This window comes from Oncorhynchus tshawytscha, unplaced genomic scaffold, assembly GCF_018296145.1.
Source record: "Oncorhynchus tshawytscha isolate Ot180627B unplaced genomic scaffold, Otsh_v2.0 Un_contig_4324_pilon_pilon, whole genome shotgun sequence".
In the NCBI taxonomy this organism is placed as follows: Eukaryota; Metazoa; Chordata; class Actinopteri; order Salmoniformes; family Salmonidae; genus Oncorhynchus; species Oncorhynchus tshawytscha.
In genome coordinates, this window is record NW_024609799.1 from 61,755 (window position 1) to 74,351 (window position 12,597).

At 49.2% G+C, this 12,597-nt stretch overlaps 1 protein-coding gene across 1 annotated transcript in view; it reads left to right on the top strand.

Moving 5' to 3' along the window:
* ogal (O-GlcNAcase like) overlaps nt 1–12,585 on the top strand; it is a 47,328-nt gene extending 34,743 nt beyond the window's left edge. Inside the window, exons 12-17 of the mRNA XM_042318274.1 lie at nt 8,493–8,578; nt 9,213–9,305; nt 11,052–11,137; nt 11,300–11,420; nt 11,601–11,718; nt 12,130–12,585. Of these exons, the coding sequence (XP_042174208.1) occupies nt 8,493–8,578; nt 9,213–9,305; nt 11,052–11,137; nt 11,300–11,420; nt 11,601–11,718; nt 12,130–12,266 (641 nt within the window). The 3' untranslated portion in view covers nt 12,267–12,585. The remainder of the gene's footprint in view (nt 1–8,492; nt 8,579–9,212; nt 9,306–11,051; nt 11,138–11,299; nt 11,421–11,600; nt 11,719–12,129) is intronic.
* Nucleotides 12,586–12,597: the final 12 nt, after the last annotated feature.

A 12,597-nucleotide genomic window follows, 5' to 3' on the forward strand; every position in this document is an offset into this window, starting at 1 on the left:
GTCGGTTGTTGTTGTGTAGGTCGGTGCGTTGTTGTGCAGGTCGGTGCGTTGTTGGTAGGTCAGTATGTTGTTGTGCAGGTCAGAATGTTGTGTAGGTCGGTGCGGTGTGTTGTTGTGTAGGTCGGTGCGTTGTTGTGTAGGTCGGTGCGTTGTTGTGTAGGTCGGTGCGTTGTTGTGTAGGTCGTCAGTACGTTGTTGTATAGGTCGGTGCGTTGTTGTGCAGGTCGGTGCGTTGTTTTGCAGGTCAGAATGTTGTTGTAGGTCAGTATGTTGTTGTGTAGATCGGTGCGTTGTTGTGTAGGTCGGTGCGTTGTTGTGTAGGTCGGTGCGTTGTTGTGTAGGTCGGTGCGTTGTTGTGTAGGTCGGTGCGTTGTTGTGTAGGTCGGTGCGTTGTTGTGTAGGTCGGTGCCTTGTTGTGTAGGTCGGTGCCTTGTTGTGTAGGTCGGTGCGTTGTTGTGTAGGTCGGTGCGTTGTTGTGTAGGTCGGTGCGTTGTTGTGCAGGTCGGTGCGTTGTTGTGCAGGTCGGTGCGTTGTTGTGCAGGTCGGTGCGTTGTTGTAGGTCGGTGCAGGTCGGTGCGTTGTTGTGTAGGTCGGTGCGTTGTTGTATAGGTCGGTGCGTTGTTGTGCAGGTCGGTGCGTTGTTGTGCAGGTCGGTGCGTTGTTGTGCAGGTCGGTGCGTTGTTTTGTTGTTGTAGGTCGGTGCGTTGTTGTGCAGGTCGGTGCGTTGTTGTGCAGGTCGGTGCGTTGTTGTGCAGGTCGGTGCGTTGTTGTGTAGGTCGGTGCGTTGTTGTGCAGGTCGGTGCGTTGTTTTGCAGGTCAGAATGTTGTTGTAGGTCGGTACGTTGTTGTGTAGGTCGGTGCGTTGTTGTGTAGGTCGGTGCGTTGTTGTGTAGGTCGGTGCGTTGTTGTGTAGGTTATGTTGTTGTGTAGGTCGGTGCGTTGTTGTGCAGGTCGGTGCGTTGTTTGCAGGTCAGAACATTGTTGTAGGTCGGTGCGTTGTTGTGTAGGTCGGTGCGTTGTTGTGTAGGTCGGTGCGTTGTTGTGTAGGTCGGTGCGTTGTTGTGTAGGTCGGTGCGTTGTTGTGTAGGTCGGTGCGTTGTTGTGTAGGTCGGTGCGTTGTTGTGCAGGTCGGTGCGTTGTTGTGCAGGTCGGTGCGTTGTTGTGCAGGTCGGTGCGTTGTTTTGCAGGTCAGAATGTTGTTGTAGGTCGGTGCGTTGTTGTGTAGGTCGGTGCGTTGTTGTGTAGGTCGGTGCGTTGTTGTGTAGGTCGGTGCGTTGTTGTGTAGGTCGGTGCGTTGTTGTGTAGGTCGGTGCGTTGTTGTGTAGGTCGGTGCGTTGTTGTGTAGGTCGGTGCGTTGTTGTGTAGGTCGGTGCGTTGTTGTGTAGGTCGGTGCGTTGTTGTGTAGGTCGTCAGTACGTTGTTGTATAGGTCGGTGCGTTGTTGTGCAGGTCGGTGCGTTGTTGTGCAGGTCGGTGCGTTGTTGTGCAGGTCGGTGCGTTGTTTTGCAGGTCAGAATGTTGTAGGTCGGTGCGTTGTTGTGTAGGTCGGTGCGTTGTTGTGTAGGTCGGTGCGTTGTTGTGTAGGTCGGTGCGTTGTTGTGTAGGTCGGTGCGTTGTTGTGTAGGTCGGTGCGTTGTTGTGTAGGTCGTCAGTACGTTGTTGTATAGGTCGTCAGTACGTTGTTGTAGGTCGGTGCGTTGTTGTGCAGGTCAGAATGTTGTGTAGGTCGGTGCGTTGTTGTGTAGGTCGGTGCGTTGTTGTGTAGGTCGGTGCGTTGTTGTGTAGGTCGGTGCGTTGTTGTGTAGGTCGGTGCGTTGTTGTGTAGGTCGTCAGTACGTTGTTGTATAGGTCGGTGCGTTGTTGTGCAGGTCGGTGCGTTGTTTTGCAGGTCAGAATGTTGTTGTAGGTCAGTATGTTGTTGTGTAGGTCGGTGCGTTGTTGTGTAGGTCGGTGCGTTGTTGTGCAGGTCGGTGCGTTGTTGTGTAGGTCGGTGCGTTGTTGTGTAGGTCGGTGCGTTGTTGTGTAGGTCGGTGCGTTGTTGTGTAGGTCGTCAGTACGTTGTTGTATAGGTCGGTGCGTTGTTGTTGTTGTAGGTCGGTGCGTTGTTGTGTAGGTCGGTGCGTTGTTGTGTAGGTCGGTGCGTTGTTGTGTAGGTCGGTGCGTTGTTGTGTAGGTCGGTGCGTTGTTGTGTAGGTCGGTGCGTTGTTGTGTAGGTCGGTGCGTTGTTGTGCAGGTCGGTGCGTTGTTGTGCAGGTCAGAATGTTGTGTAGGTCGGTGCGTTGTTGTGTAGGTCGGTGCGTTGTTGTGTAGGTCGGTGCGTTGTTGTGTAGGTCGGTGCGTTGTTGTGTAGGTCGGTGCGTTGTTGTGTAGGTCGGTGCGTTGTTGTGTAGGTCGTCAGTACGTTGTTGTATAGGTCGTCAGTACGTTGTTGTATAGGTCGGTGCGTTGTTGTGCAGGTCGGTGCGTTGTTGTGTAGGTCGGTGCGTTGTTGTGTAGGTCGGTGCGTTGTTGTCGGTGCGTTGTTTTGCAGGTCAGAATGTTGTTGTAGGTCAGTATGTTGTTGTGTAGGTCGGTGCGTTGTTGTGTAGGTCGGTGCGTTGTTGTGTAGGTCGGTGCGTTGTTGTGTAGGTCGGTGCGTTGTTGTGTAGGTGTATGTTGTTGTGTAGGTCGGTATGTTGTTGTGTAGGTCAGTATGTTGTTGTTGTGTAGGTCGGTGCGTTGTTGTGTAGGTCGGTGCGTTGTTGTGTAGGTCAGTATGTTGTTGTGTAGGTCAGTATGTTGTTGTGTAGGTCGGTGCGTTGTTGTGTAGGTCAGAATGTTGTTGTGTAGGTCAGTATGTTGTTGTGTAGGTCAGTATGTTGTTGTGTAGGTCAGCGTTGTTGTGTAGGTCGGTGCGTTGTTGTGTCAGAATGTTGTTGGTGTCAGTATGTTGTTGTGTAGGTCAGTATGTTGTTGTGTAGGTCGGTGCGTTGTTGTGTAGGTCGGTGCGTTGTTGTGTAGGTCGGTGCGTTGTTGTGTAGGTCAGTATGTTGTTGTGTAGGTCAGTATGTTGTTGTGTAGGTCAGTATGTTGTTGTGTAGGTCGGTGCAGTTGTTGTGTAGGTCAGTATGTTGTTGTGTAGGTCAGTATGTTGTGTAGGTCGGTGCGTTGTTGTGTAGGTCAGTATGTTGTTGTGTAGGTCGGTGCGTTGTTGTGTAGGTCGGTGCGTTGTTGTGTAGGTCGGTGCGTTGTTGTGTAGGTCGGTGCGTTGTTGTGTAGGTCGGTGCGTTGTTGTGTAGGTCAGTATGTTGTTGTGTAGGTCAGTGCGTTGTTGTGTAGGTCAGTATGTTGTTGTTGTGTAGGTCGGTGCGTTGTTGTGTAGGTCAGTATGTTGTTGTGTAGGTCGGTATGTTGTTGTGTAGGTCGGTGTTGTTGTGTAGGTCGGTGCGTTGTTGTGTAGGTCGGTATGTTGTTGTGTAGGTCGGTGCGTTGTTGTGCAGGTCGGTGCGTTGTTTTGCAGGTCAGAATGTTGTTGTTGTGTAGGTCGGTGCGTTGTTGTGTAGGTCGGTATGTTGTTGTGTAGGTCGGTGCGTTGTTGTGTAGGTCGGTGCGTTGTTGTTAGGTCGGTGCGTTGTTGTGTAGGTCGGTGCGTTGTTGTGTAGGTCAGAATGTTGTGTAGGTCGGTATGTTGTTGTGTAGGTCGGTATGGTGCGTTGTTGTAGGTCGGTATGTTGTTGTGTAGGTCAGCGTTGTTGTGTAGGTCAGAATGTTGTGTAGGTCGGTGCGTTGTTGTGTAGGTCAGTATGTTGTTGTGTAGGTCAGAATGTTGGTGCGTTGTTGTGTAGGTCGGTATGTTGTTGTTGTGTAGGTCGGTATGTTGTTGTGTAGGTCAGAATGTTGTGTGTCGGTTGTTGTTGTGTAGGTCGGTGCGTTGTTGTGTAGGTCGGTGCGTTGTTGTGTAGGTCAGTATGTTGTTGTGTAGGTCGGTATGTTGTTGTGTAGGTCGGTATGTTGTTGTTGTCAGTAGTGCAGGTCAGAATGTTGTGTGCGTTGTTGTTGTAGGTCGGTGCGTTGTTGTGTAGGTCGGTGCGTTGTTGTGTAGGTCGGTATGTTGTTGTTGTCAGTATGTTGTTGTGTAGGTCGGTATGTTGTTGTGTAGGTCGGTGCGTTGTTGTGTAGGTCGGTATGTTGTTGTGTAGGTCGGTATGTTGTTGTGTAGGTCGGTATGTTGTTGTGTAGGTCGGTGCGTTGTTGTGTAGGTCGGTGCGTTGTTGTGTAGGTCAGTATGTTGTTGTGCAGGTCAGAATGTTGTTGTGTAGGTCGGTGTGTTGTTGTGTAGGTCGGTGCGTTGTTGTGTAGGTCGGTGCGTTGTTGTGTAGGTCGGTGCGTTGTTGTGTAGGTCAGTACGTTGTTGTATAGGTCGGTGCGTTGTTGTGCAGGTCGGTGCGTTGTTTTGTCAGAATGTTGTTGTAGGTCAGTATGTTGTTGTGTAGGTCGGTGCGTTGTTGTGTAGGTCGGTGCGTTGTTGTGTAGGTCGGTGCGTTGTTGTGTAGGTCGGTGCGTTGTTGTGTAGGTCGGTGCGTTGTTGTGTAGGTCGGTGCGTTGTTGTGTAGGTCGGTGCGTTGTTGTGTAGGTCGGTGCGTTGTTGTGTAGGTCGGTGCCTTGTTGTGTAGGTCGGTGTTGTTGTGTAGGTCGGTGCGTTGTTGTTAGGTTGTTGTTGTGCAGGTCGGTGCGTTGTTGTGCAGGTCGGTGCCTTGTTGTGCAGGTCGGTGCGTTGTTGTGTAGGTCGGTGCGTTGTTTGTGTGGGTCGGTGCGTTGTTGTGCGGGTCGGTGCGTTGTTGTGTAGGTCGGTGCGTTGTTGTGCAGGTCGGTGCGTTGTTGTGCAGGTCGGTGCGTTGTTGTGTAGGTCGGTGCGTTGTTGTGTAGGTCGGTGCGTTGTTGTGTAGGTCGGTGCGTTGTTGTGTAGGTCGGTGCGTTGTTGTGTAGGTCGGTGCGTTGTTGTGTAGGTCGGTGCGTTGTTGTGTAGGTCGGTGCGTTGTTGTGTAGGTCGGTGCGTTGTTGTGTAGGTCGGTGCGTTGTTGTGTAGGTCGGTGCGTTGTTGTGTAGGTCGGTGCGTTGTTGTGCAGGTCGGTGCGTTGTTTTGCAGGTCAGAATGTTGTTGTAGGTCGGTGCGTTGTTGTGTAGGTCGGTGCGTTGTTGTGTAGGTCGGTGCGTTGTTGTGTAGGTCGGTGCGTTGTTGTGTAGGTCGGTGCGTTGTTGTGTAGGTCGTCAGTACGTTGTTGTATAGGTCGGTGCGTTGTTGTGCAGGTCGGTGCGTTGTTGTGTAGGTCGTCAGTACGTTGTTGTGTAGGGTGCGTTGTTGTGTAGGTCGGTGCGTTGTTGTGCAGGTCAGAATGTTGTGTAGGTCGGTGCGTTGTTGTGTAGGTCGGTGCGTTGTTGTGTAGGTCGGTGCGTTGTTGTGTAGGTCGGTACGTTGTTGTATAGGTCGCTGCGTTGTTGTCAGGTCGTGCGTTGTTGTGCAGGTCGGTGCGTTGTTTTGCAGGTCAGAATGTTGTTGTAGGTCAGTATGTTGTTGTGTAGGTCGGTGCGTTGTTGTGTAGGTCGGTGCGTTGTTGTGTTGGTCGGTATGCTGTTGTGTAGGTCGGTGCGTTGTTGTGTAGGTCGGTGCGTTGTTGTGTAGGTCGGTGCGTTGTTGTGTAGGTCGGTGCGTTGTTGTGTAGGTCGTCAGTACGTTGTTGTGTAGGTCGGTGCGTTGTTGTGCAGGTCGGTGCGTTGTTGTGCAGGTCGGTGCGTTGTTTGCAGGTCAGAATGTTGTAGGTCGGTGCGTTGTTGTGCAGGTCGGTGCGTTGTTGTGCAGGTCGGTGCGTTGTTGTGCAGGTCGGTGCGTTGTTGTGTAGGTCGGTGCGTTGTTGTGCAGGTCGGTGCGTTGGTGCAGGTCAGAATGTTGTGTAGGTCGGTGCGTTGTTGTGTAGGTCGGTGCGTTGTTGTGTAGGTCGGTGCGTTGTTGTGTAGGTCGGTGCGTTGTTGTTGTCGGTAGTTGTTGTGTAGGTCGGTTGTTGTTGTGCAGGTCGGTGCGTTGTTGTGCAGGTCAGAACATTGTTGTAGGTCGGTGCGTTGTTGTAGGTCAGTGCGTTGTTGTGTAGGTCGGTGCGTTGTTGTGTAGGTCGGTGCGTTGTTGTGTAGGTCGGTGCGTTGTTGTGTAGGTCGGTGCGTTGTTGTGTAGGTCGGTGCGTTGTTGTGTAGGTCGGTGCGTTGTTGTGTAGGTCGGTGCGTTGTTGTCAGGTCGGTGCGTTGTTGTGTAGGTCGGTGCGTTGTTGTGTAGGTCAGTATGTTGTTGTGTAGGTCAGTACGTTGTTGTATAGGTCGGTGCGTTGTTGTGCAGGTCGGTGCGTTGTTGTGCAGGTCGGTGCGTTGTTGTGCAGGTCGGTGCGTTGTTGTAGGTCAGTATGTTGTTGTTGTAGGTCGGTGCGTTGTTGTGTAGGTCGGTGCGTTGTTGTGTAGGTCGGTGCGTTGTTGTGTAGGTCGGTGCGTTGTTGTGTAGGTCGGTGCGTTGTTGTGTAGGTCGGTGCGTTGTTGTGTAGGTCGGTGCGTTGTTGTGTAGGTCAGTACGTTGTTGTATAGGTCGTCAGTACGTTGTTGTATAGGTCGGTGCGTTGTTGTGCAGGTCAGAATGTTGTGTAGGTCGGTGCGTTGTTGTGTAGGTCGGTGCGTTGTTGTGTAGGTCGGTGCGTTGTTGTGTAGGTCGGTGCGTTGTTGTGTAGGTCGGTGCGTTGTTGTGTAGGTCAGTGCGTTGTTGTGTAGGTCGGTGCGTTGTTGTGCAGGTCAGTGCGTTGTTGTGCAGGTCAGAATGTTGTTTTGTAGGTCAGTATGTTGTTGTGTAGGTCGGTGCGTTGTTGTGTAGGTCGGTGCGTTGTTGTGTAGGTCAGTGCGTTGTTGTGTAGGTCAGTGCGTTGTTGTGTAGGTCGGTGCGTTGTTGTGTAGGTCGGTGCGTTGTTGTGTAGGTCGTGCGTTGTTGTATAGGTCAGTGCGTTGTTGTGTAGGTCGGTGCGTTGTTGTGCAGGTCGGTGCGTTGTTGTGCAGGTCAGAATGTTGTAGGTCGGTGCGTTGTGTAGGTCGGTGCGTTGTTGTGTAGGTCGGTGCGTTGTTGTGTAGGTCGGTGCGTTGTTGTGTAGGTCGGTGCGTTGTTGTGTAGGTCGGTGCGTTGTTGTGTAGGTCGGTGCGTTGTTGTGTAGGTCGGTGCGTTGTTGTGCAGGTCGGTGCGTTGTTGTGTAGGTCAGGTGCGTTGTTGTGTAGGTCGGTGCGTTGTTGTGTAGGTCAGTGCGTTGTTGTGTAGGTCAGTGCGTTGTTGTGTAGGTCAGTGCGTTGTTGTGTAGGTCAGTGCGTTGTTGTGTAGGTCGGTGCGTTGTTGTGTAGGTCAGTATGGGTCAGTACGTTGTTGTGTAGGTCAGTATGTTGTTGTATAGGTCGGTATGTTGTTGTGCAGGTCAGTGCGTTGTTGTGTAGGTCAGTGCGTTGTTGTGTAGGTCAGTGCGTTGTTGTGTAGGTCAGTGCGTTGTTGTGTAGGTCGGTGCGTTGTTGTGTAGGTCGGTGCGTTGTTGTGTAGGTCAGTATGTTGTTGTGTAGGTCAGTATGTTGTTGTGTAGGTCAGTATGTTGTTGTATAGGTCAGTGCGTTGTTGTGTAGGTCGGTATGTTGTTGTGTAGGTGCGTTGTTGTGTAGGTCGGTGCGTTGTTGTGTAGGTCAGTATGTTGTTGTGTAGGTCAGTGCGTTGTTGTGTAGGTCAGTGCGTTGTTGTGTAGGTCAGTGCGTTGTTGTTGTGTAGGTCGGTGCGTTGTTGTATAGGTCGGTGTTGTTGTGTAGGTCGGTGCGTTGTTGTGTAGGTCAGTGCGTTGTTGTGTAGGTCAGTGCGTTGTTGTATAGGTAGGTCGGTGCGTTGTTGTGTAGGTAGTGCGTTGTTGTGTTCAGTATGTTGTTGTGTAGGTCAGTATGTTGTTGTATAGGTCAGTTGTTGTTGTGTAGGTCAGTGCGTTGTTTGTGTAGGTCAGTATGTTGTTGTGTAGGTCAGTGCGTTGTTGTATAGGTCAGTGCGTTGTTGTGTAGGTCAGTATGTTGTTGTGTAGGTCGGTATGTTGTGTGTAGGTCAGTAGTTGTCAGTAGGTGTTGTTGTTGTAGGTCAGTATGTTGTTGTGTAGGTCAGTATGTTGTTGTGTAGGTCAGTATGTTGTTGTGTAGGTCAGTGCGTTGTTGTGTAGGTCGGTGTTGTTGTGTAGGTCAGTGTTGTTGTTGTGTAGGTCGGTGTGTTGTTGTGTAGGTCAGTATGTTGTTGTGTAGGTCGGTGCGTTGTTGTATAGGTCAGTGCGTTGTTGTATAGGTCGGTGCGTTGTTGTGTAGGTCGGTGCGTTGTTGTGTAGGTCAGTGCGTTGTTGTATGGTGTGGCACAAGGAGCTGTATGCAGTAGGCAATAAGCATACAGGTTGATGTATCATTTACATGTAATATTGTTTGTGTCCACAGGGGGGCAGAGTAGGCCCTCAGCCCAGCTGATGACTGACGACCCAGAGCCCTGGGGGTTTAGAGGGGGTCTCTCCGGGGAGTTCCAGGTACGGCGCTTACCCCCATCATCCACCCCTTTAACCCCCATATCCCACCCCTTTAAACCCCATCACCCCTTTAACCCCCATCACCCACCCCTTTAACCCCCATATCCCACCCCTTTAACCCCCATATCCCACCGCTTTAACCCCCTTCATCCACCCCTTTAACCCCCATATCCCACCCCTTTAACCCCCATATCCCACCCCTTTTTAACCCCCATCACCCCTTTGATGAGATGACTGGAATTCTTTTGTATGCCTCTTACATCTCAATCGGTCAACAGCGTCATTGCATCAACATTGGTAATAAATTCTGCAGTCAAACTTTTTTTAATGTAAATATGTCATCCAAAATTGTTACTGGATGTGTGTAACAAAAGTTCAACATTCACCTTTTGCTACTATTTGTCAAGTCTACAAGTACAATGTGATGCACAACACAGAACACACTACAACTGTGTTCTTCTGCTGCCACATTCACATCACAGATCAACACTCAAACAATGACAAGCCACACACACACAGGGGATCACAGACGATCACCTAGACAGAGCCATTGATCTCTCAGGCATAAAGAGATCTTTGACTTGGTACTGACTGATTGATGACGATAGTATTGCTGTTGTTTGTTGTTGTTCAGAGAATGCTGCCTTTCCATGGTAACAGAGATCTGTTCCGTCACCCTCCTATGACATCAGTGTATTCTATACGACCCTTCTGCCCACAAGACAAGGTTAGTTATTTCAATATATCTAGAACTGACTCTAACATGATCTATTAAAATATACGAGACGTGTGGGCCGACTGGGAATGGAAACCAGGTCTTCTGAGTGTTTTGCCATAAGACTGTGTTAGCCCACTGAGCGAAAGCCTGTAGTATAGAGCACCACAGTGGACACGTCATAACTCCCATAAAACCTAGCAGTCAAACAGGGAAATGGTTCAAAATGTTTTTCCTCCATTCATTTTTCCCATCTAGGATTTTAGAAACACTTAATAAGGGCTGTTTCATGTAGACCTTGGCCTGATGTTTTGATAACTATGTAAATTTCTCTTGGACAAGGTGACTTTTATCAATATATTCAGCACTATTTACTCTGATTCGAAAATGCTAATTAGCATCAAAGTAGACATCATGCAAGACTACAAATCCCTGCAAGCTCCTGCACGTCATCTCGAGTTGACACCTTTGCTAACAGGTTTGGTGTCAATTTAAAACTTGCACAAGACAGTTCACAGAATTGTCCATATAAAGAACTTTAGTCAATTTATTCATTACTACATCGATTCTGCAGTCTCGTCTATGTCATTTGTAGTTCTGTATGATAGCCACATTAGCATTACATTTTTGGGAGGTAAAAATACATTGATGTCACCTTGTCTGACGGGGGGGTTTACATGGTTATCAGAACGTCACACCAAGGTAAACCTACACAAAACACAGCCCTTATTTTAAATGTTTCTAAAATCCCTTATGGGGAAAAATGAATGATGCTAGGTTTTATGGGTATTCTGACTCATACTGTGGTACTCTGTTGTTTTAAGAATTATTCTAATATGACTCGCGCGTTTCATTCTCATTGAGAAGCTAGCTGATGCATGAAGAAGCTAACGCGTGTAGTTAGAAGCTAGCTGATGCATGAAGAAGCTAACGCGTGTAGTTAGAAGCTAGCTGATGCATGAAGAAGCTAACGCGTGTAGTTAGAAGCTAGCTGATGCATGAAGAAGCTAACGCGTGTAGTTAGAAGCTAGCTGATGCATGAAGAAGCTAACGCGTGTAGTTAGAAGCTAGCTGATGCATGAAGAAGCTAACGCGTGTAGTTAGAAGCTAGCTGATGCATGAAGAAGCTAACGCGTGTAGTTAGAAGCTAGCTGATGCATGAAGAAGCTAACGCGTGTAGTTAGAAGCTAGCTGATGCATGTAGTTAGAAGCTAGCTGATGCATGAAGAAGCTAACGCGTGCGTTGCTAGCTTGCATGAAGAAGCTAGCTGATGCATGAAGAAGCTAACGCGTGTAGTTAGAAGCTAGCTGATGCATGAAGAAGCTAACGCGTGTAGTTGAAGAAGCTAAGCGTGTAGTTAAGCTAGCTGAGCTAGCTAACGTGTGTAGTTATAAGCTAGCTGATGCATGAAGAAGCTAACGCGTGTAGTTAGAAGCTAGCTGATGCATGAAGAAGCATGAAGCATCAAGCTTCTAACGCGTGTAGTTAGAAGCTAGCTGATGCATGAAGAAGCTAACGCGTGTAGTTAGAAGCTAGCTGATGCATGAAGAAGCTAACGCGTGTAGTTAGAAGCTAGCTGATGCATGAAGAAGCTAACGCGTGTAGTTAGAAGCTAGCTGATGCATGAAGAAGCTAACGCGTGTAGTTATAAGCTAGCGCGGGCGTTCGGTTCAAACCAGCTCTGAAATACGTGAGGCATGTATCGGCTAGCTGACATCTTTATTGATTTTGTCTTTATAACATCTATGTTGTTTCAGACTGAGATACAGAAGATCCACATGGAGATGCAGAGAGGAGAGGCCAAGGCACCTGCAGCAGCACTACCTGCTCTGATCAGTGATGGGTGAGAGTGTGTGTGTACAGCATGACTCCCCAATGATCCACTCTGGACAGTCTCTGATCAGCCAGTAGTTTATGTTCTTCAGTATATGACTTTGCGCTTGTCCTGACCTTCAGTCTAGACGTCCAGTATGTAATGTCCCAGTGTACCTCTCCCCCTCCCCAGGCTAGCAGGAGGGCAGCTGTCCCCCTCCCCAAACTGTGGTCTGGTTCTGGAGGATGAGAGGGGAGTGTGTGGGTACGCCCTGGGCCTCACTGACGCCACAGCAGCTGCACTGAACAACCAGGTAACCGCTAGGTTCCAACGGGACAATCACACACTGGAATATGACTTGGTCTTGATAGGAATCATTGACCCCAACATTATTCTGTCTCTCTGTATTACTTCATATGTTTTGTATGGAGTTCCTTGACTCTGAAAATACGATTGAATCTTTTCTCCCTCTCCCCCCCCATCCGTCTTGTAGAGGATGTTGCCAGGGGACTTCCCTTCCTTGGTAACCATGCAGCTCCACCCCCGGGTTACAGACCCCACCCCCGCCAGGCGTATGATTGGCAGCCTGCTCTCTTTGATGAAGACCAGTGGTGAGTTGTTAACTTGTATATTATGGTGCACCTGCACAGTGGGTTTCTGGTCATTGTTGGACTGAGCCTAGAGCAGGACTCTCCAACCCTGTTCCTGGAGAGATACCCTCCTGGAGGTGTTCACTCCAAGTGTGATGGCTGCTATGCAGCGTGATGATGTCAGGGTTCAACAATGCCCTTGACCTATTAGTAATCAGACCGGGGTTCAAGCACTTTCAGCTTTAAAGGTGGGGAATTGACTATTTGCACAATATAAAGTAGGATTCAGTTACTGATCCAGAAATGGATCAGATGTGTCTATGCCAGATGGTGCTTCTCTCCCTGATGGCATAGGACTGGATTATCAGAACACACATCTATGTACAGTACCTCGTTCCTCACATTCTTTTCCCCCCTCTCTCTCCCCTACAGGTTCCAGAGGTGTGTTCTGTGAGCTGAGGCAGGGTGACATGAGGATGTTTGACTTCTACTCTAAACTGGGCTCCTTCACAACGCTCAAAATGGCGGGGCTGCCTCAGGACGTCGTCGCCATGGGAACCAGCTTGTAGACTTGCCACCACCTTGCACTACTACATCGTCAGGTTTTTAAAATGACCTTTTGGATAACCGGGACGAGAACGTTTGATTAATTCAGCTGCTTATTTGATGGCCATGTGTCAATCAATTACTATGGGATGATGTGTGAAATGTATCTGATCAAGTTTGTCAATGGGATCCACATTGTTTGACTGAGTATTTGTGGAACGTGTCTTTGTAAATTCAGACTTTACATATTGAAGTGAATGATTGACGCATTTAAATCAGCCTGTAAGAGGATCTAACTAATGTACTGTATCTGTTGATCAATAAAGATTTGAAAAATTTGAATGTGTGACCCAT